Source organism: Miniopterus schreibersii (assembly GCF_964146895.1).
Source record: "Miniopterus schreibersii genome assembly, chromosome: 11".
Lineage (NCBI taxonomy): Eukaryota > Metazoa > Chordata > Mammalia > Chiroptera > Miniopteridae > Miniopterus > Miniopterus schreibersii.
In genome coordinates, this window is record NC_138111.1 from 45,969,487 (window position 1) to 45,992,059 (window position 22,573).

Sequence of the window (22,573 nt, forward strand, 5' to 3'; positions counted from 1 at the left end):
TCCAGTGGCATGACGAAGAAATCATGAACTTTGCTATTTGTTATCGAAGGTCATGCCGGGAAGAAAGAATAAACCAGCTGAGCTTTTATTCGAAAGCCAAATGTTGTACATTTTTAACGAAGTAAGATGTATGTTCAATTTCAAGTACTTTCTCAGGATCCTGGAAATACTGTTACATAAATGCAGTAAGTTCCCTATAAATGACTTCCGACCACTCTTCAGTTATAGAGGTACTTCTCCTTGCCACCAAGCATGTGTCTGGCTTGCTACCAGACAGGCGCTTTATGAGCCTCAAATTAATTTTTATATTGGTCTAGGTAATGCCATTAGACAAATCTGAGAACAAAATTTAATTTGAAACAAGCACGGAGTATGACTTTTCTATTCTTCTGTTATCTTCCTTTCATACAAATGATTGATGATATTTAAATAGTTAAAATCTAGTAAGTGCACCCACCCCTCTCAAGATGTCCACATTCTAATCCCTGGAACCTGTTAGTACATTATGTTGCATGGAAAAGGGAGTTATGGAGCAGATAGCATTCACATTGCTAATCAGCTGATCCTATGAGAGGTAGGCTATTTTGGTTATTTGGGTGTCACAGGGCAATCACAAGGGTTCTAAAATGTGGAAGAGGCAGGCAGAAAGGAGGTCAGAGTGGTGTGATGTGAGAAGTACTTGACCTGCTGTTGCCAACTTTGAAGATGGAGGAGGAGTGCCATGAGCTAAGACATGTGGGCAGCCCTGAAAAGCTGGAGAGAGCAAAGAAATAGATTCTCCCTGAGAGCCTCCAGAAAGGGATGACCCAACTGACCCCTTATTCTAGCCTAGTGAGACCCATTTTGGACCTGTGACCTATTGAATTGTATACATTTGTGTTGTTTTAAGCCATTAATTTGAGGTAATCTATTATTGCAGTAATAGAGAATGAATACAGTATTCAGTAGAAAGACAGCCTTTTGAAAGGATAATTAATTTTCACTTGTAACTGTTTGGCATTTCACTAGGTATGTTGCATTTTCAGTGCCATCTCTCAAATACAGGCATCTTTCTCTGACTACCTTCTTCTGTCTTTCTAGCCCAGGCCTCTAGTTCCTGGACTCCAGCCGTCCTTTTACTTAACTGCAACAGAGATTCAGTAATGCTCCCAGCATTTCAGACTCTCCCTCCTCTCTTCTTCTTACTTTTGTTTTTAGCTACCACATTTCCTTACAGATACTTCCAGCTGCCTTGCCACTTTCTGACTTTATTATCTTCCCTTGGCATAACTCAACCCTGGTAAATCAACTGTCTCTATTCTGTACCTGCAGCCTTTTAGCTCAGTATGGCTGTGGAGAAACATCTAATATGCAGATCGCTCTTGCTTTCAGTTTGTAACTCGTGAGTCCTCAGGAGTGCCAGTAATTCATACTGCATTCCCATCATGCATTCACTCTGCCATACCCCTGGTTGACCATTTCATACCTTCTATCATCTGAAGCTTCCCTGTGTCCTCTCCTATCCTCACTCTCGCCTCATGAACTCACTTCATCTTTCACTGAGAAACGGGAAGCCATCAGTAGAGATCTGCAAGTTTCCACCTGCATCGTCTCTGTGGTATCTCGTCCCTAAGGCCATCCCCTCTCTTACACACAGGATCATAGTTCCAATAGCTCATCCCTTTCTCTCCCTCATCACCAATGGTGCCCTCTCTGGATGATTCTCATTATCCACACAAGTTATTATTTCTTCCATTTTCAAATACACAAAAAACTTCTCTTAATCTTTCTTCTCCATCAGTTCCCACCCTATTTCTCCATGCCCCTGTGTATAGTAAAACTCCTTAGAAGTCTTGTCTTCATTCTCTCCAGTTCTTTTCCCCTACTTCTCTCATAAACTTATTCCAGTCACAGGCTTTGCCCCATGTTTCCCTAGAAACATCTGTTGCAGCAGCAAATCAGTAGGTCACTGCTTCCTGTGTGAACCACCATCTTCACTTGGCTTCCAGGACCCTGCACTCTCCTGCTTTCCCTCCTGCTCTACCAGCCAGCCACTTCCTTTTACACTCCAGAGCTCAAAATGTGGGCATCTTCTCTACACTAACCCATTCAGTTATCTCATCCCGTCCTATAGCTTTCGTAACAGCATCTAGTCATTGGTGGCTTGTACCTTTCTCTCTCCAGCTCAGCCTCTCCATTGAGGTGCAGATCCTTATGGCCAACTTCCTGAGCATCATGTCCAATGGGTAGCTCAAATCCACACTGTCTCAAACTGAATTCCAGATCTCTTGCAGGCTTCCCAATTTCCAGACCTTCTAGCTGTTGAGGCCCAAAACTTAAGAGTTAGATATGCTTTTCTTTTTCTTATACCCCATATATGTCTGGCAGTAAATCCTGTCTTTTCTGCTCTTAAAATAATCTAGAATCCTTGTCACTTCTGCTGACATTACCCAGATTAATCTACTCATTAACTCTTTCCTGGATTAAGGCAGTAACCTGCTAACTTCCCTTCTCACTTCTACCATTGAACCTCCTTTGCTATTAACATAACAGTTGGAATGAGCTAATTAACATGTTGAAGTCAGATCATGTTCTTGGCTCTGCTCAAATTTTACAGTGGCTTTCCATCTCTGTCAGGGTAAAGTCATCACCTTTTTTCATGGCCCAGGAAGCCTTATCAGATATTCTCCCACTTACTTTCTGACCAGCAGGATCTGACGACATCACCTTTCTCTAGGTAACTCCATGGCCCACTCCCATAGTACGTAACGTCCTCTACCATCTAAATAATCTACTGATTTAGTTTGCTGCTGTCTCATCCAGAATGTAAGTTCACTGAGGGCAGGTCTTTGTCATTCACTACTGTTGCCCAGTGTCTAGAACATGGTGATTCACCAATATTTGTTTAAAGTATATTTTCATTTATACTACAAATTTAGATGTGGGCATCTAAATGGGAGAACTCATTTGTTAGTATAAAATTCATTGGAGCCTATTGAATTTCCATCCAGAAGATTACTGCAGGAAATCTGTCATTCACTTCCCTAATCATTCAGAAGTCATGCCAGCCCTGTCCTGTGTGAGATCCTGCCCTCTCACCAACCTTGATAAATGAGCCACATCTTCAGAAATGGTTCTTCCAAGTTTTGTTGATCAGCACTTTGTAAGCTAGTTTTCTGTTAATGTGATTAATTACTCTTTTGTTTTCCCAGCTCAGACAGCCCTATTTTATGGTTTTGCTTTTCTGTTATGAACATGTCAGGTAAATAAGGGTGTGGGGAGGTACTTCAGTCTCATAATTTTTTTATAGCACTGAAAATTGGCTTTAGTGGCACTTAAGGATACGTCAGCTAAAATGAGAGCCTCTTACGAGGCAGCTTGAGAATGTCGGTATTGGCATTTGTTTAACTGATGTTTTATAGAAGAGGCATTGGAACATGAATTCCCTCTACTGCAAATACCGAGCAACTGTGATAGGTGTATTACAACAATGTCCTTCTCACCATTGCTAATGTTGTGTCAGCACTTTGATTATAAACTCTCTTTTTCATGGTTTAATAACCGAGCCATAACAAAATCATTTCATGTTGTAAATTGGTATACTAGCTGTTCATCTCAGTGGTGATTTTATGAAACCGAAGTTTAAAAATACTTGGTATTGCTAAAAGGAGATTTTGTGCGTGATATTAGGTGAGGGAAAGGTACAGGAAAGGTACAATGTTCAGAACATGATCTGATTTTATACTTTTTCATTCAGCTTTCAGCTGCCCTGGGGTGAGTGTGTGGGGGCTACAATAGAATGGATCTTTTGATGCTGTACTCGGGAGACAGAATGACAGCAGCCTTATAAAGTAATTATGTCTTAACAGGCATTTCAGTATTTTGTTTTGCTTTGTTTTGTTTTAGGAGACAGTGGTTGACTAGCAGTATATTTAAATCTTTATAATAGCAAGTCATTTTATACTGGACGTTATGTTCCTGGAAAAGTATGCTCATTAAACATAAGGTGAAACAAGGATGACAATGAGCACTGGCTGTTTAATTTTATTTATTTATTTTGTTCTACAAGGCTGCACAATTTTGGTATCTCCATAGGTTAGGTTGGAGAGAAGTTTTAGCACACTGAAAGACTTGAAGAAATCATAGGTGTCCTATTTAAAATTTTCATTTAAGTAAAAAAACACACAATAGGATAAACTTCCACAGTTATATTAACTTTAAATTATATATACTTAATAGAAAATAAGTTTTAATTTCTTTGTGTGTATGTGCGTGTTTAATATAAGAGTACTAAATGTTTTTAGGGAAGTTTCCTATATCCAGCACTCTCAGATTTTTAAATCTCATTTTCTACAGAAAACTACTGCTGCTATTTTGCCAATGACCTTTCAGATCTTTACATAAACTGATGTTATTATATTTTCTTGCTGTTCTTGGGGGACCCAAATGGCATCACAGTTTATTTAACATGCCTTATAGTGTTTTCATTCATATTACATTGTATAATTCTTACTAACTCAGTATTTATAGATTGACTATCTTTTTCATTACTATTTTAAATTTCAAGCTTGAATCTATTCTTATTGAAAAATTCAGATATGACAAATAAAATCTAAGTAACTGATAATTCCAGTTCCTCCCAGAGGCAACTGTTTTCTCTGTTGTAAACAGAAATAAAATGATAGCCATTATACATTATTCCTTCTGATAGATGTAAATGTTTATCTAAGATAAATTCCAAGAAATTGAATCACTGAGTTATAACTTATGTGCATTTAAAATTTTGATTGATAATGCCAAATGCCTCTCCAGAGGTACCATAATAACTCACATCCCCCAAACTATGTATTTTCTGATTTAAAAATCAGAAATGATATAATAATATCTCATTATTATATTTTCTTTACTTTTAAAGTTGAGTATCTTTTATGTGTTTATTGGCAATGAGGAATCTTTGAATCTTTTTGCCTATTTCTCATCAGTGTGGGTTTAAAAATATTTTCTGGATAACAGTCTTTGTTTTGTATTGAAAATACTTTCTTGTTTTATCATTTTGTTAATTCTTTAGAATTTTAAAATTTTGATGTATTCAAAATTTATTAATCTTCCCAATATGCCTTTTGTCTTTTAAATGTTATATTAAGAAGTTGTACTTACCCTAAATTCATTAATATATTTGCCTACAATCTCATTTATTACTTTTATAGTTCTGTTTACTTCTTGAAGTTAGGTTTATAAATCAATTGGAATCTATTATTATGAATCAGAGCATCTCTCTCTCTCTCTCTCTCTCTCTCTCTCCCTCTCACACACACACACACACACACACACACACACACACACACCCCACATGCACACATAGACTTCAGTAGAATTCATTATTGAAGAGTTTGTGGTATTAATTTTGTTTATTCTTCTCTTTCTGTTTTCTAATTCTTCAACTAAGAGTAGTCTGCTATTTAACATATCTTTTAATTTTTGTTTTTTTAATTAATCCTCAACCAAGGATATTTTTCCCATTCATTTTTAGAGAGAGTGGAAGGTGGCAGGGAGAGAGAGAGAATGGGGGTGGGGGAAGAGACATCGATGTGAGAAAGACACATCAATTGGTTGCCTCCCTCACATATCCTGACTGGGACTGGGATCGAACCTGCAACCCAGGCCCTTGACTGGGAATAGAACCAGTGACCCTTCTATGTGGGTTGATGCTCTAACCACTGAGCAATGCTGGCCAGGGCCATGTCCTTTAAGTTTTAAATTTCAAATTTTTTTGTTTATAGAATTTTTATATAATTAAAAAAAACCTGATTTGTCATTTAGGGTATGTTACATTCTTAATACCCACATTTAATTATTAAACATATTAAAATGCTTATTTTACAACTTGTTTCTGAGATTATTATGCATCTAATTCTACTGTCATTTTTTATTTTATTTTTTTTATTCATGGAGCTCATATTTCCTTGCATGTGTTTTGAGTTTTGATTATAAGCTTACATTCCTTAATGATATTTGGGGAATTTCATGAGACCTTTGTTATAGGTGGATCTTGGAAATTACAACTTTTATTTTTAAACTATCGCAGTTCACCTCCTGATATCATCCTTCTTCATAAACAGTGTAAGAACCTCACAACAGTATAATTTCATTATTCCCCTCCCTCACCTCAGAGCCACAGAACTCAGTCTCTTTCTGTCTTTCTCTGCAACCCCCTGAGTCTATCTGGATCTCCTCCAGAGCCTTCCAAGAAAGTCTGCACCACTGGCCCAGGCTGGCCACAGCCAGCAGACTCTTCCACAGGGTTGGAGCTTAGCAGGGCAGGGCCACAAGGAGTCTGGAAGGTGGGGCTAGTGCATTCCCCCAGGCTGATGCTGTATGGAGGGGAATGCTCTACCTAGGAAGATAGCATCTGTGGGCAGTGTGAGAAAATGGCATCTGGAGACAGCTGTCCCTCTAGCCCCCTCTCCCTGTATGACTCCAGTCTGCTCTGAGCTTTCATGTCTCTGTTGGAGCCCTAGATGAGTGCCAGCAAATGAGATTTTTGTGCACTGGATCTTTAAGAAGACACCTCACTTTCTACCGACCCCTCAAAGTCTCCCCGGCAGATGGAATTCTCACAGATTTTTACAGCTAGATATTATGTAGGCGCCTCTTTTTTGGAGGTAGGGGGCTTTGCAGCTGAAATATTCCTGTGGATTCTCTACCGCCCTGTGGGTTTGGGGTCAGCTCTTTACATGTCTCCATCCTTCCTACCACTCTGGATGTGGCTTTGTATGTAATCCTTGGTATAAGACCTCTGTCCAGTTAGTCTTCATTAGGTTGATTGTCCTATAATTAAGTTGTCTTTTGCATTTGGTCCTGGGAGGAGGTGAGTGTACCTTCCACCTACTCCACCACCTTCTTGCATCCCCTGGTGTCTGTGTATCTTCTGTGGGGAGGTGTCTGTCCAGAGCTTATGCCTATTTTTTAATTGGGTTGTTTGTTTTCTTATTGTTGAGGATTAAGTGTTTTTAAAATATATTTGGATACCAGATCTGTATTTTGAAAACACTTTCTCCAGGTCTGGCTTATGTTAAAATCAGTTAGAAGACTGACATCCACAAAAATGTCCTCCTCTCCCCTCTCTCCTGGTCCCCCTATTATCTGGGGCTTTTCTCTGTACCTTCAGGGAGAGCCTGGTGAGTCCCCACCTCGAGGACCTATTTTCTCTGCTTGGTCTGGGGGTCCCATTTTTGGGCAGACGAGATATATCACTGACTGTGGTCTCGTCTGGCAGCCTCAGACCAAGTGGATTCCACCTGACCTGACTTTGAATGAGATGAGGGCTCTCTCCCTCATCCCCACTAAGCAGAGCCCCACTCAGAGAAACTGGATGTGCTGGTTATGTGGGCTGGGGGCTGGCTCAGGGTTGGGGTCACCACTGGAGGACCTCTGTGGTTTGGGTGCTGTGACCTGCCCCACAGCCTCCAGCCTGATGTCCTACCTTCTGGCACCTTCGATGAGATCCTTTGTAAAGTCCCTTCTGCTCACACTAGCTCAGGTGGATCCTGCTATTGCAACTGAGAACTTTACCTGGATAGAGCATGTTCATAGTGGTCCCTGTGATAGGCTGAGACTCCCTAGATCTTGCTTTCCTGACAGAGAGGAAGGGGCTCTGCACTTGCAGGGAGAGGGAACAGGCCAGACTATGCAGTCCCCACCCTCCAGGGCCCTGGATGGCAGAGCCAGGCTGGTCAGCTCAGTCCACTGATGGATCAGGGCAGCACTGGTGTGGGATAGGAGTAGTGTTGAGGGGTGGGACATGGGTAGGGCACAGGAAGGATGGATGGGACCTTCCAGCTGGGTGTGTCACTTCCAGGTACCTTCATGTCCTTCACTCCCAGCCTCTCCTTCTCCCTCCCTCCTTGAGGTCTCTGCCCCAGGTCTCGGCACCCCTACTTTCCCAAATAAGGCTCAAAGTGGACAAGGTGACCTCGGATGTAGGGAACTGCCCCGAACACCTTAAAACCATATTTATACTCGACAGAGAATTTGCACTTCTACAGACCCATCCTAAATAAAGATTTATGGATGCAGATATTCTCTTCAGCACGATGATGGGAGTGAAAAATCAGAAATGGCTCATGTTCCACAGCAGAGGCTTCAGAAATTTTGATGTGGGGACAGAGAAAATGCCAAGGGGGGAGAGGACTGACTGGCAGTCCACTCCTAGGGAAATGAAGTTCCGGGAGGGAACACGCCCTAGAACCTCTCCACCCAACACCCGCAGTACACCCCCCTCCTCCCAGACACACACACACACACACACACACACACACACACACACACATGCGCGCACGCGCGCGCACAGGCACTCACATATGCATGCATGAGCATGGGAACACAGGTACACACATGTGTACAAGCTGACACAACGTACACACACAGAGGAAGGACTGGAATGGTGAGGACCCCCTGTCAGAGCTCTTCTCCCTGGAAGGACTTTGTTCTTTACTTGATTTTGAATTGCTTTAGAATTCATTATTTTACTATATAATAAACCTTTTTTTGTCCTAAATCCTTTAAAATTAAAAATTAAATAATATACTTTTAATCCATAGATGAGTGATCAGTGGATAACATTGAACATAGGACTTTAATATTTTTAGAACTATCAGTGATATTATAAAAAAACTTAGACATCACCTCAAGGAGAAGATAAGAGATTTGCAAGTGCCACCCCATAGGTGACCTTCATGAGTGGCTTGGTGAATATTACTCTCTGCCTCTCTCATTCTCTTTGTCTGTTTCTGTCACAGGCAGACTCATATTCACATATGTGTGTCTTCCTGTTGAAATCACACGTATGGCATCTAACAGGTGGAATCCTGGATACAGACAGGTGGTCCATGTGTCTCACATGAGAGGACGCCTGAGGTCTTTATCTGTTGGCACATAGAGGCCCCTCCACCCACTTTAGCAGCTGCTCAGCTTCCCTCATCCATGTGGATCAGGATTGGTAGATCTCATCCCCTCTCAATGGACGTTAGTGCTTTTTCTAATTCCCTGCTATTTAGTCAGTGCTGTGATGGGTAGTCTCGAAATTACATCTTTGAACAATTGTGCACTAATTTCTGTGGGGTGACCTCCTGGGTGAGCACTGCCAGGTGCAGGGGGCACCTGTGGACCTTTGGCGGGTCCTGCCCACTGTCCTCCAGAGGAGGGGTCTCTCCCCCTTCTCTCCAGGGGGCCTGCTAGGGCCTCTGCTGCCTCACTTTGTTCCAAGAGCTGGTCGCCACCAGACTAGAAGCCTGCCATTCTGATGGTGATGGTGCTCTTTCCCTGGTGTTGACAGTGGGTATGTACCCATTGGGGAGGTCGGGCACCTCTGATATGTAGAGGCATGTGCACTGCTTCTCTTTGGAAGTGCATGTGTTTGCCCTCTGTTCCTTTAGGAAACACCGACTTTTGAAAGTTTTCTGCACCACAGGGATGTGAAACCTTTCTCTAGCCTTGGGTTGTGAGTAATGCTTTCCACCTTGTGGTTTGTCTTTCCAGATTTATGCGCTTTTCTAGTTTTGGTGGGGGTCAAGGGAAGAGCTGGCCGTTGCCTGACTGGCTTCTGGCCCTGTGGTCAAGTTAGTACAGTGGTCTCAATCCTAAGGTTATGCACACACTAAAAGGGCTTCTTTTTTTTAACATCTGATCTCTAATCCATCTGGGATTTGCCTTCCAAGTAACAAAAATGCTATTTCAGATAAAAACAAATAAAAATATGTGAGCAGACACAACATGGCACCTATTGCAAGATTCCATTTATAGGGAACGTCCAGAATGGGTAAAGCAGCAGAAACAGAAAGAAGAGCAGGGGTTGCCAGGGGCAGGAGGAGTGGGGGGAGAGTACTTTTGGTGCAGGGTTTCCTTTTGGGTGATGGGACATCCTGCAACTAGATAGTGGTGATGCTTGCACAACATCCTGAATGTACTTCATGCTCAGGAATGGCACCATTTAAAATACAAACAATTTTATTTATTACTTATTTATATCAGAAAAATAAGGGCTAGAAACTTAAAAAAGAAAATAATAAAAGCAGCCCCCAAAAAAGAACCCCAAAGAAGAAACGTAATAAAATACAAAAGTAAAGTACATCTTGGAGAAAACCAAAATTCTACAATGAAATAAAATAAGTCAGAAAGTTTAGTGAGTGTGCGTAAAGCCTCTTCTTTGAGTGAGAGCAGTCTTTGAGCTAGCCCTGGTGTTTCTTCCAGGGGCAGCTTCTCCTGTGTTGCAGGAACCAAGGCAGATTCTGAGGATGGTTCTTCAGCCACGGTTGGTGGGGCATCACTTATATCAGCAGATGGTGTACAGGCCAACCCTGGCTCCAGAGCTGCAGCTGGAGCAGCTGCTGGAAGTGGCATGACCACTGGAGGTGGATACCCCTGCAGCTCTGCATTGGGGTTCTCAGGATGGACATCAGGTGTTACAGCAGGAGCCACCTCTACCTCCTGGGCTGGTGCTGGATTTGTGAGAGGAGAAAAGACCACCCACGTTCCTGCCATTCCCATGTGCCCCCCTCCAAAGACAGAACACAGCTATAGCCCAGGACCCATTACCACAGGACACCTTCCCCACTGGCAGTCCAGCAGTTGCGTGGTCTGAGGCCAGTCTTCGTTCCTGGCCAGCCTTGGGGAGTGCTCCCTGTGTTTCTGGTACCAATCCCTCCCATAAGCTCCCATGCACCTCCACCACCCATTCTACCCCCACATCCCCCACCTTCTCACCCTTGGGCTCTGCCTCCTTGGTCTCCAGGTTATCCTGCCTGGTTTGTTTAACATCAGCTCCATGCTCAAGGTTTGAGTTGAAAAATTTGAGCTTCCTGTGAAGCCTGGGCTGCTTTGGGGTTGGAGGCCTATGGCACCTGGGTGGCTTTAGGGAGGAGTCCGTCACCCGCCATCCATCGGCAACTGGTTCCTCAGATAACCAGGTGACTGCACTCACTTCAGGCCTGCTCTGGCCCTCCGTCATATGGCTCACTGGCCCCTCACAGGTGGAGATGCAGTGGGGGTCTCCATGTACCAGCTGTTGCTCCGCCTTGTCCTCTGTTGATCTCTGTAATGACAGTGACTGGCAGCCAGTTGGGAGGCCTCAAGTTGTGTCTGGCCCTAGACACTGCTGCTTCTGCTCACTGGACCTTTTGCTCCCAGATCAGGCCCAGCCCTGTGTCTGTGCAGACCCTCCACCCAGCGGAAATAGGATTTACCTCCAGGGCTCGGGATAAACCTCGGGTAGGGGGCGCTGCCCACACTCCATTTCCACCCAATCAGTCTTCACCTGGGGTGTGGTCATGACAGGCCCACCAGGCTTCTGATTCCTCCAATCTCTTCTTGGTCCGGGCAGGCCCTCCCTGTGTGAACCCCCTTACACAAGCACACACACACAGTCACACGGATGGGACATAGGGCTGGTAAGGTTGGACCAGAGTGGTGGCCCAGCCCAATCCAAACTGGCCTGAGCCTCCCTGTGTTACCTCTGGGTTCTGCCTTGAGAAGGGCCATAGGTGTCTGGGCTGAGTCTGAACCCAGTGCCGGTCACAGCGGAATATACTCTCCCTACTGCCTCTTTTGGGTTCACGGCGTCGGAACAATGGCAAACAACACGAAAACATGGTGTCCTCTCTCCAATGTCTCTCACCAAATGAAGTGGTTATAGGTCTGTTGTAGAATGTGGCTGCCGGGTTACCAGGGTTCCAAGTTCTATTTGGCTCCATCCTCAGGAAGTGATGTCACTGCCTGGGTCCCCTGCCCCAAGCATCTACTCAGATAAGAACAGTGACTTCACTTCCTGACAAGAATGGTAACCTCACTATACCGAGCAGTCACCTTCTTTCCTGATGTTATATTTTTTCATTTCTACCATTTTAATTTGTTGTCCAAACAGTTTTTAAGACTTTGCTAAAGAATTTCTTTCTCTTCATATATGTTGCTTATCTTTTTCATTAGGTACTTTAGCAATTTGAACATACAAAAGTGAACAGAGATATAAGGGAAAGTAGCAGTCTATTCAATTTATATAAAATTGTAGTCCAAGAAAGTGAAGAAAGAGAGAATGGGTGAGAAGAAATATTTAAAGTGAATGTGGCAGCCCTGCCGGGCGTGGCTCAGTGGTTGAGTGTTGATCTTGGATCCAGGCAATTGGGGTTCAATTCCTGGTCAGGGCACATACCTAGGCTGGAGGCTTGATCCCTGGACCTGGTTAGGGCCCATGCCAGAGGCAACCAGTCAACGTGTCTCTCTCACATTGATGTTTCTCTGTCTCTCTCTCTTTCTCCTTTCTTTCCACACTCTCTGAAAAGCAATGGAAAAAATATCCTCAGGTGCGAATTAAAAAAAAAAAAATCTTAAGTCTACATATTCTACTTTAGAAGACTTTTCCTCCTGCTCTGCAACATGTGTACCTGTTAATGATCTTAATCAGGTGCTTAAAGCAGCTTCCATGCTGCTTTGCTGTATTTAACTCTGCTAACGTGTCCCTTTAGGTGTCTTCTCGCTACTAGTTTCATTAATCAGACATCTAATTCTCTGAGTGTCTGAGTTCCTCACAGCCCACAGCTCTCCCTTGCCTCATTCTCATGTTTATACTGACACCTTTTTATATATAATTTTGACCTTGTGTTTTGTTTACATTTTCTCCCCCCGCCCCCAAATGTATCTTTAATTATTGGAAAAAATATAAAATTAGTGATGTTATATGAAATTATTATTGACTAATCTGACTTATTCCAGTTCTCATTTTTAGTATTTGGATTTTAAAATATTCCTTTCCTTGTGTGTTGCATCAGAACAAGTTCTTTCAAAGGCTTTATGATGTGGATAGAGAAATTCTCCATTGAGTTATCCCCTTGAGCTGGATTTATTATGGATTCAAATGTATGTAGACAGAGCAGCTTTTGCTACTCTGAACCATTGATAATCATCTAGGAAATTTCACATAGATGTTCAGAGACATTCCAGACACATAAAACCATTGAATGTCTTCAGTCATTTGCCTTTTTTGTTGCCTGTTAAGAGTTACACAGATATGTTGATTTTCCTTAGTTGATTGTTATTGTTATCCTCAGAAAAATAAAAGCTGTGGAGCCTGACGCTCCATTATTAATAGTTGATACTTTAGAGAGAGTCCTTGTAAAGCTAGGCAGATCTGTCAAAATTACTTATGAGAGATCACCTTGGAGAACAGACAAAGAAATTTTTTATATACAGCTTAGAGAAAAAAGAACAAAATAGCCTGTAACTATTTTTAATTGGATTTATTGGGGTGACATTGGTTAATACAGCCATACAGGTTTCAAGTATACAATTCAATAAAACATCATCTCCACACTGCATCGTGTGCTCATCACCCAAAGCTCATAAACTATTTTTTAAAACTCTATTAATGCAGTAAACTGGGAGGACAAGCTTGAAGTTGAAAATAAAAACTTACTTAAGTATTTAATAAAAAGTTCTAGGTCAACAAAAGGCATTGCATTGCTCTCTGACCCTATTTTCTCATGGACTTTTCCCTAGGGTTATAAGGAGAAATGATGAGTAAAGTCTGCATTTGTAGTGAGGGGGGGAGTCATCTTAGAGTGAGAATGTGCATATACATGCGTGTCAAGCTAAGACACACAAACATGCCAAAAAGACAAACTTGTGTCAGGAGGATGAGGAGACACATTTTACCGCCCTGTCCCCTGGGGTTGGGAGCCTGGATGTCTCGGACAATCATCCAATACCGTTTGCCCACAGGAAGACCCGAATGACGATTTTATGACCTCGAGTTGACTCTCAGCTTCCTTTAAAAGGCATCTCTTTCATGTTCCTCAAACTGCTATTTCTGTCATAGGCCCTTTTCACTGCTCCCTTCACGTCTTTCACAAAGAGCTTCCTGCTTCTCCGTGAATGAAGTGTGCCAGTTCTCTGCTTTTTAGCCATCTTGACCTGAGGGGATTCCCAGATCACAAAAGAACCCAGGTGTCACCTCTGTTCTAGAATTGTAGTTCAGACCTCTCCAGGCACCACCAAGTTCTCTGTGCCACCGCTCTCCTCGCAGATGGCAGCTGGACATGGTAGCAGGAGAATGATGGTTTCCTCTAGGAGCTGTGCATCCTGAGGACATTTTTCGGTATACCCTCACCTTCCCACCTCTCTTCATAAAATTCCTGATGGTTTTATTTTAAAATAAAAAAATAGACTTTATGGGAATATTAAGTAGTAATGGCTTTTACTGTATAGGTCTGATAATTATGTGGTATTCTTTTTGTCCCCAGGAGTGCTGTCTGTGCAATTTGAGAGGGGGCGCTCTTAAGGAAACGAAGAACAATAAGTAAGTAAGATGTTCCTGTGTTGAATTTCACTGTTTTCTTCTCCTGTCTAAATGGTTGAGCCTCTGGGTGGCAGTTTGCTTTACCTGTCATTGTTGGGATACATTGTTCCAAGGCTTGTGCTGTCCAGATATGAGCGTGGGAGTCTGTTTAGGGACCATTAAGACACCACACTCACCTCTCCTGGACAAAGGTGTTCTAAGTCTTGCTCCTGTCCTATGTCTCTGACACCATGAAGAACAACCCCTTTTTACTAACAGAGTCTCTTAAATGAAGGCAGGCACCCCATATCATTCTAGGTGCCATTAGAATTCTAGCATTTAATATGATGAATTCTATTAGTTTAATAAAAACAATATGCCTGAAAACAGTGAAATGTTATCTTCAGATAAATAGAATCAATCATGGTCAAACATTAAAGCAAAACCATTTATTTTTAACACCAGCAAATTAATAAGAAAATGTATGTACTACAGTAGAAACACAGGGAGAAACATTGATTTTAAGATTTAAAAGGGCCAGTTGGAGAATATGAAGAGTCTGGAAGGAAAGCCATAAGTGAACATAAAAGAAAGGTAATAAGGTTTTTATGATGATGGTTAAAATATATTTTTCTGTGCATTTAATTTTTGTGACCTGATTTTAATATTTAAAATTGGGTCAAAGCATTTATAGGATCCTTTGGAAATAGAAACATGTAGACAGGTTTAGGCTGAGTTTTTTTATTGTTTGTGTTTTTTTTAAAATATATATATCTTTATTGATTTCAGAGAGAGGAAGAGAGACAGAGAGAGAGACAGAAATATCAATGAGGAGTCATTGATTGGCTGCCTCCTGCGTTCCCCCTACTGGGGATCAAGCCCACAACCTAGGCATGTGCCCTGGCTGGGAATAGAACCATAATCTCCTGGATCATAGGTTGATGCTCAACTGCTGAGCCACTCTGGCCTGGGTTGGCAGAGGTTTTAAGCTGGCACTTGAGGACCAGATTCAGCCCTAAGATATGTTTTATTTGACCAATACACATTTTGTAAATTTGATCAAATTTCAAAAGTTAAAATTTTTTTTTATTATAATCCAGATTTTATCTTTACTTGAAAAATGATTGTGCATCTCTATATGGCCATAGCAAGTTGGGATGAGAACCTGGCCTAAATGGGCACGCGCTGCCTAAGTTACCATGATTTAACCTGTACACTATTTGTTTACATCCTGTGTGGTCCCACTGGCACTGGACTTGGGACCCCACGTGTAATGTTATGATGCAGTTTGCATATTTGTGTGCATGTACATGTTTCTGACTGCTTTAAGGAAGAGTAAAGTTTAGTCTAAGAAACTGTACTTTTGCTTAATATTGGATCTTCATCTTCCACAGTTAATGTGATTGGCAGTATGCTAAAAATATTGACTAGTTCTATGATGTTGTACAGGTCATGCAGACTGTGAGATGACTTAGGTGGCTCCTGTGAAGCAGGGGTGATAAGAACTTCTCTTCCTACTCTTGGGCTAGGGCAAAAAGAAATGGTGTTTGCTGTAGAATTATAGTATTTATCTAGATGTAAAAGAATGCCCTGATGGGGTTGACACTCATCCTTTCTTCCTGTGGCATTTAAAACAGGATGGAGTCTTGCATTGTTTGAGTGAAATAAATATGCTTTTGATTTTAAAATAGGTTGGTGGATTTGATAATTCTTTGAAGATCTTTTTAAACCTCAAGAGTCTTTTTGTTTGGGGCACAACATTTATGAAAAACTTAATGGTGTCAGTGGGGACATTGCCATTTTTCTGGAGTAATTCAGGATTTGGAAGGAGATACTAGGTTTTAAGTAGGAAACAAGGGAGCAAGCTAATTTCATTTCTTATCTCTAGGTTCCTTTGATTATGGTGGGATTGCAATGAGAAACAATTTAATTAAAGACTTAAGCAGTATTAGTTCTTATAGAAAACTTGCTATTTGTCCTGGTTTGCTTTATGGCATTTGTATTATGTAAAAAGATTATGTGCTATACCCAGTTCATAACTTTTATTATTTGAATTAAAATTTTACCACATATTAATTAATTAGCTAAAGTATATTAAACACCTCTACATTTCAGTATCAAATGAACCAGCAAGCCTACATTTCAGTATTTTGCAGGTCAAGCATAGAAAACTGTACATATATTATAGGATCGAGTCTTTGGTCTTCACCTAGTTTTTCATGTCACAGTGGTGGGCAGGTGTACTCCTGAATCCATCCAGGTATTACCTAACAGGTTTAAAATTCAAAGAGTAGTCTGCCTGTGATGGATTCAGGCTCTTGGCTTTCTTTCTTATCTCTGTGTTTCCCCCCTGTGAGAATTGCATCGCCTGGTTTAAGTACGAGGTATATAAGTTTAGGGAACTTTTGTTGATGTTTAATGTCTCCTTTTCTGTAGGTGGGCCCATGTCATGTGCGCTGTCGCGGTCCCAGAAGTTCGGTTCACTAATGTCCCAGAAAGGACACAGATAGATGTAGGCAGAATACCTTTACAGAGGTTAAAATTGGTGAGTGGCAAAGCTTCTTTTTTAACTCATAAATTAGCATTAATTTCAAGTTCTGAATATTTTTATTAATACACACATTCCCAAGACGATTTTTCTCTTAGGTTGATTTTATTGTTCTACCTTTTCCTTCAGCCTAAATTTACTTATCTGTACATACTCTTTTCCTGTTATATTGTAAGTATGCTTATATAACCTTCCTCAGATTCTGTTTGTAATAAGGCAAAAGAATACTCCATTTCCTGGGTTAATGTGAATTTTCAAGGCTATCTGGTGAGGTTTTTTGGTAATGGACCTGCGCTGTCCAACTATCCCTGTTTAAATTGTTTAGTTTTTCTGTCTCTTCCCTCTCGTTGGTTGGTCTTAACTTAGCAAAATGTATCTATTGTGATTTCATCGTCTCTTCACCAAGAAGAGACTTGTAGAGAATACAAAACCTTTTATTATTACCCAGGGATTTTCTCACGAATAAGACAAGTTATTTAATTTGCCAAACTCTCTGGCTAATTATCTTCTGACCTGTTTAGAAACTTTCATAAAAATCTTTCCACTGGTTCTCTTTACTCAGAGTATTTCTTATTGAAAAAGATAGGTCTTTAATGTCTTTAACATTGAAGTAACTCTGGAGTTCTGTTAAATTGTGAACCAAAAGATCATTAGGTTAGACTTATGTAGTTCATATTTAATGAGAATTTTTCCTAAAGGTAAATTGCATAACCTTAAAATACTGGAGCAGATCTTACACATAGACAATACCCTATAAGATCTTCAGTTCTTGTTATTTTTAACTTGGGGTCCTTCCACTATAGGATGTTTCAGGCACTGTAGCTGTAGCGCTTGCTCTACCTTACTGTTACTCATTTCATTACTAGTCTTTTCTCCAGCAGGGAACTGGGTGTACTACTGTCTCTGTCTCAGGTACTTGGAATCTAATCTAATGTCTTTTTTTCTCTGAGAAGGGAAAGTGAACACTATTACTTTTCATTATAGCTCAAGGATTTCACATTGCTAGAAAACAGTGGCCCTTTATGGAGCTGATGACTGCTTTGCAGATATGAGCGGTGGGACTGGGATGCTCAGGATGTGGTAATGGAAATTTTGTGAATGAGATAGATATGAATGGGTCATTTAAAAGGCCTTTTAAAGTTCAATTCTTTGACTCCTGGACTTCCAAAGGAAAGCTTGAAATCTTATATCTTGGTCACCAGTGGAAAAAACACACCAATAAGAAATAAAAAACATTTGCTATCAGGTAGGATATTAAAAAAATGTTGAGTTCACATGTCAAAGAATTTTTAATATTTAATGTGACAAATACTAACAAATATCTTACATTTTAATTTTTTATGATTTCCAAGTAATACATATTTTCAAAAATTCAAACACTACATTGAAAGATGACTTCTGTTCCCCAGGTTAATGCTCCTCATAATGAATGATCACTGCTCTTGATGTTGGACCTTCATCCTGACTACTGTTGTCCATGAGTGTTTTCTTAATGGTGTATTGTTATCCACACCAATCCCAAAGGGGTTTTAAGGAAACTGCAGGGAGGGGCAGCATGATCATTTCAGTGCCATTCAGGAAGCTGTATCTAGAACTCTGGAATCTGATGATTTCATGGGACAATGGCAAAGCTTACTGTTTTCCTTGCAATGCTGTGCCTCCCCTTGACTGCATATTCCTTATGAAATGTTTTCCATCCTTAAACAGCTGGTACCTTTACAAGAGTATGTCTTGAGTGAATTTAAGATCACCTAAAGTCTATTTCAAATGACAGCGTAGAACTGACTGTTGACATACAGATGTCCATGACACAATTTGGGTGAAAACAGCAGGCGATATATCACATTTTTTTTCCTGTTTCTAGTGTAATTTTATATACAGAGAGAATTTCTTAATATGTTTATCAAAATGCTCACAGTGGTTACCCTAAATGGGAAAATTCAAGGAGAAACTTCATTTTATGGGGGGGAAAAAATCACTCAAAAGTGCCATACTTATTTGCAAAGGGGCAACAGCCAGAAGCCTGGGTCACTTTTTCACCAAGGACCCTCACTGCAGCACCGTTACCTGGTGAACCTCCTGCAGTGCTGTCTGTGCCCTGGTCTTACGCACTGTCTCCTGGTGATCAGACTCTGACAGGCTGGCTTTGAATAACAGAATTTACAAATGATCGTGTGTGTGTGCGATTGTGTGTGTGTGCGCGCTGCTGCGCACCTTCCCAGAGAATGCTTTGCCCTATTATAGTCAAGGACATTCTTTCCCGACATTAGCATTCTTTCGAACTTTAAGTAATCAAATGAGTGCACAGCCAGTCAGAAGTCAGAGCAGTAGTTTTGTGTGTTATTTCACCCAGGCCAACGTATGTATAGGCAAATTATTTTACTATGTCTATGCAGTGAATGTATGAGTGCCTGCTAGTGTAGTTTCAGTTTTTTTCTGGAGCTGTAGCCAACCCTTTTCTGGATGCTAGACTGTCCACCCACCTTCTTCTTCACACAGATGGGGGATATTAAGAATGAGTGAGATGTGACTGTCAACTTATTTCACCAAACAATTATTACCTTACCTTGCCAAATACTTTCTGTGTATTTTTGGATAAGACATTGCTCTTGTCTTCTAGCATCTTATAGTCTAGATCTGGCTTTCTCGACTTTGGCTCTGTTGACCTTTTAGAGAAGATACTTCTTTGCTCTAGGTGACTGTCATGTGCATGGTAGATTGAGCATCCTTGAACAAATAGTGCCAGGTGTCCCCTGGGAGGCACAGTCACTCCCATCTGAGAACCCTCTGATCTACACTGAAGACATACACGTACAGAGAAATTTTTCATTTTTACACAAGACTATCTTGATTGAAAGAAGTTGGAGACAGAAGACAGAAATTCTTAATTGCTTTTAAAAACTTCCTAGAGATTTTTTTTTGGCCAATTGTTCAAATTTCTTGGTTGTCAGTAAATTAACAGAATTTCACACTATATGTGCATATTTGCTACTGTATTAATTATATAATCTGATTTAGTATTTTAACATTACCTTTTCTTATAGAAATCAAAACAGTCTTGAATAATAATTTCATAAAGATTAAATTCTGTGATGTATGTGTGTGCACACACAGGCACATGGTAGTAGTTACTGAGTAAATATTTATGGAATAAATAAAAGGCAGCAACAAATTATAATTTGTGCTTCTGTCTTAAAATTATATGACTGGACAGTTTGATCAGACAATGCCAAATGGTTTGTACCTTTTTATGGTTTCCTCTTAAAAAATTGTGGTGGTAGCCCTAGCTGGTTTGGCTCAGTAGTTAGAGTGTTGCCTCGCGGACTGAAGGGTCCTGGGTTGAATTCCCACCAATGGCATATGCCTCCATTTCAGGCTTAATCCCTGGGCCCAGTCAGCTTGAGAGCAGGAGACAACCAATCGATTTGTCTCTCTCACATTGATGTTTCTATTTCTCTCTCTCTCTCCCCCACCCCTTCCACTCTCTCTGAAAAGCAATGGAAAAAATATCCTCTGGTGAGGATTAAAAAAAAAAAAAAAAGGTTGTGTTGATAAATTCATGCACACCTCTGTGCGCACTGCTCTAAACCAAGGCATTGATTTCCTTATTGGCATCACTGGGTACATGTGATTAGGTCATAGAGCCTCGCAGTACTTCAGAGAGCCTGTGGGGCACCCATGCAGCACTTGCTCTGTTGTCTACGAGTTCTGATCTGGGAACCTCTTTGGTCAGTTGGGGATTAAAAACTGGAGTGACCTGATGTAGATAGAACAAATTGCTCATCCATGAAGCAGCATCCAGGGGTACTCTGAGTCTCTCTCCAGTGCCCACTAGGTGGTGCTGATGTACCAGTTTCCCATCCATTTGCTCTTAAATCACCTCTCCTAGCAAGTTGCCCACACTTGTAGAGCCTGTGTGAGTGTGTGTGTATGATGCATGCTGGGTGCTTTAGCCCAAGGGATAGCAGCAGGGCAGGGCAGAGAAAGTGCTGCTTGCTGTGCATTCAAAGGGCTGAATTCCAGAGGGCAAGTTTTTAGTTCAGTTTTTCATTTAGTCATCTGAAAAGGAGATGCTTTCCCTTGGGGCAAGTTAGTGTTTTTCTACTAAGCAACACTAGTAAAAGTCAGTAACTGAAAGAGGCCTAAAGAACGGGTGATGGCCAACATGAGTTTAAAATGTCTTCTGAAGTATGAAAGCTATATATTTAAAACAATGCTCATTATTATTAGCAATCTTTCTAGATTGTGGAATACTGGTATGCATGCAGAAGTATTTGAATATTTTGGTAATACTATTGTTAGCCTTTTACTTATTCATAAGTTCAACATGTAGCTCTTGAAATACCCCTCTGTATAATTATTTGTGTAGGAAGGTTTTTGTTGAGGATGTAAGAAAGGATTTGTTGACTTTAGCAGATTTTTCCTCTTACTTAATAATGACCATTAGAAAAAAAGACAGCAAATAGAAGGAAAACAAGAGTTCCAGTGCTTTCCAGTGGATTATGTTGATCCTAAAATGGTGTGTGCCTTAATCCTAAAATGGTGTGAACCTTTATCTCATCCAGCCACCTTGTTTGGTAATATCACAGCTATGGTCTCTACTCATCAGATATCTAAATGGACAACAATGATGAGACTAGACTTACTTTCAAGATACTGCATTTTATTTTATTTTATTATTTTATTTTATTTTATTTTATCTTTTTATTTACAATGCTGATAATTTGAAATACATTAACAAAATTTGTTATTGAAAACAATTTAGTGCAAAAATATATTTAGCTATAGTGGTCTTTATCTAATTGGTTTGTTCGTTCCTTTTTTACTTTAAAAGTATTTAGCTTTTGTGTGGAGTAATTAATTATCTCAGGGGTTATTAAAGTAATAGCTGCATCATCTAAAAAATGCTGCAGGTTGCTATCTAAAAGCATCAAGTTATGTGAAGCAGAGCTACCCTTTTATAGGAAAGAAATGGCTGAAAGTTACCTGAATAGGCTATATCCAAAGTCATATTCAGAAGTCAGCTTAAGTGTTCTGATTATTATTAATGCAGATTCTAGATTACTTAGTATTTTTCTTAGCTACTCATTTAGAATGGATTCCTTTGCTTCTGAATGAATTTTCAACATAGGAAAAGTTATCCTTGTGGCAGATCTTCCCCAGTTCCTTCTCCATGTGCTTCAATACCTTCTCTGCATATCTAGCAAACATCAGAGCATTGCCCCTGGCAGGGTGCTGAGGACATTTCCCACTTCCCACTTGAATGGTATGCTGAGAATCACCAATGAGGGGTCTTTTTGGAGTCACAGATGGTTGGTGTGCCTGAGGACAAAAAGAGAGCAATTGGTCCCACATGATGTAGATATTAGAGTTTATGCAGTCATTTCCTTTTCTTATTTCCTTCTGTCTTGTTTCTCTACCGATAGATTGGTTGACCATGGTCATAACTGAGTCTCTGGAAGAGGAACACAACTGTGCAAAGATGAGAACACATACACACACACAAAGAAGTAGAGAGATGTAAAACACACATGAGGTTAGAATGTCTCTTTTTGGTTTCCACAATATAAAAAAAAAGTAGGTAAAAATTATCAGGAAGAATTAAGGACAGGAATTTGAGAGGGCAAACAATATTTTTATAGGGTGATCACACAGAAGACAGCAGTATTGTCTGCTGGAATGGCCTCCAGTATCAGTATCATCTTTTGGAAGCAGATCACCAA

The 22,573-nt window shown here is 40.7% G+C and overlaps 1 protein-coding gene across 2 annotated transcripts in view; it reads left to right on the top strand.

Moving 5' to 3' along the window:
• The window catches only part of KDM4C (lysine demethylase 4C), a 306,318-nt gene that overhangs the window by 188,574 nt on the left and 95,171 nt on the right, over positions 1-22,573 (top strand). For both annotated transcript variants that reach the window (XM_081151625.1, XM_081151626.1), the window contains 2 exons: positions 14,268-14,323; positions 16,739-16,847. In XM_081151625.1, the coding sequence (XP_081007751.1) occupies positions 14,268-14,323; positions 16,739-16,847 (165 nt within the window). The remainder of the gene's footprint in view (positions 1-14,267; positions 14,324-16,738; positions 16,848-22,573) is intronic.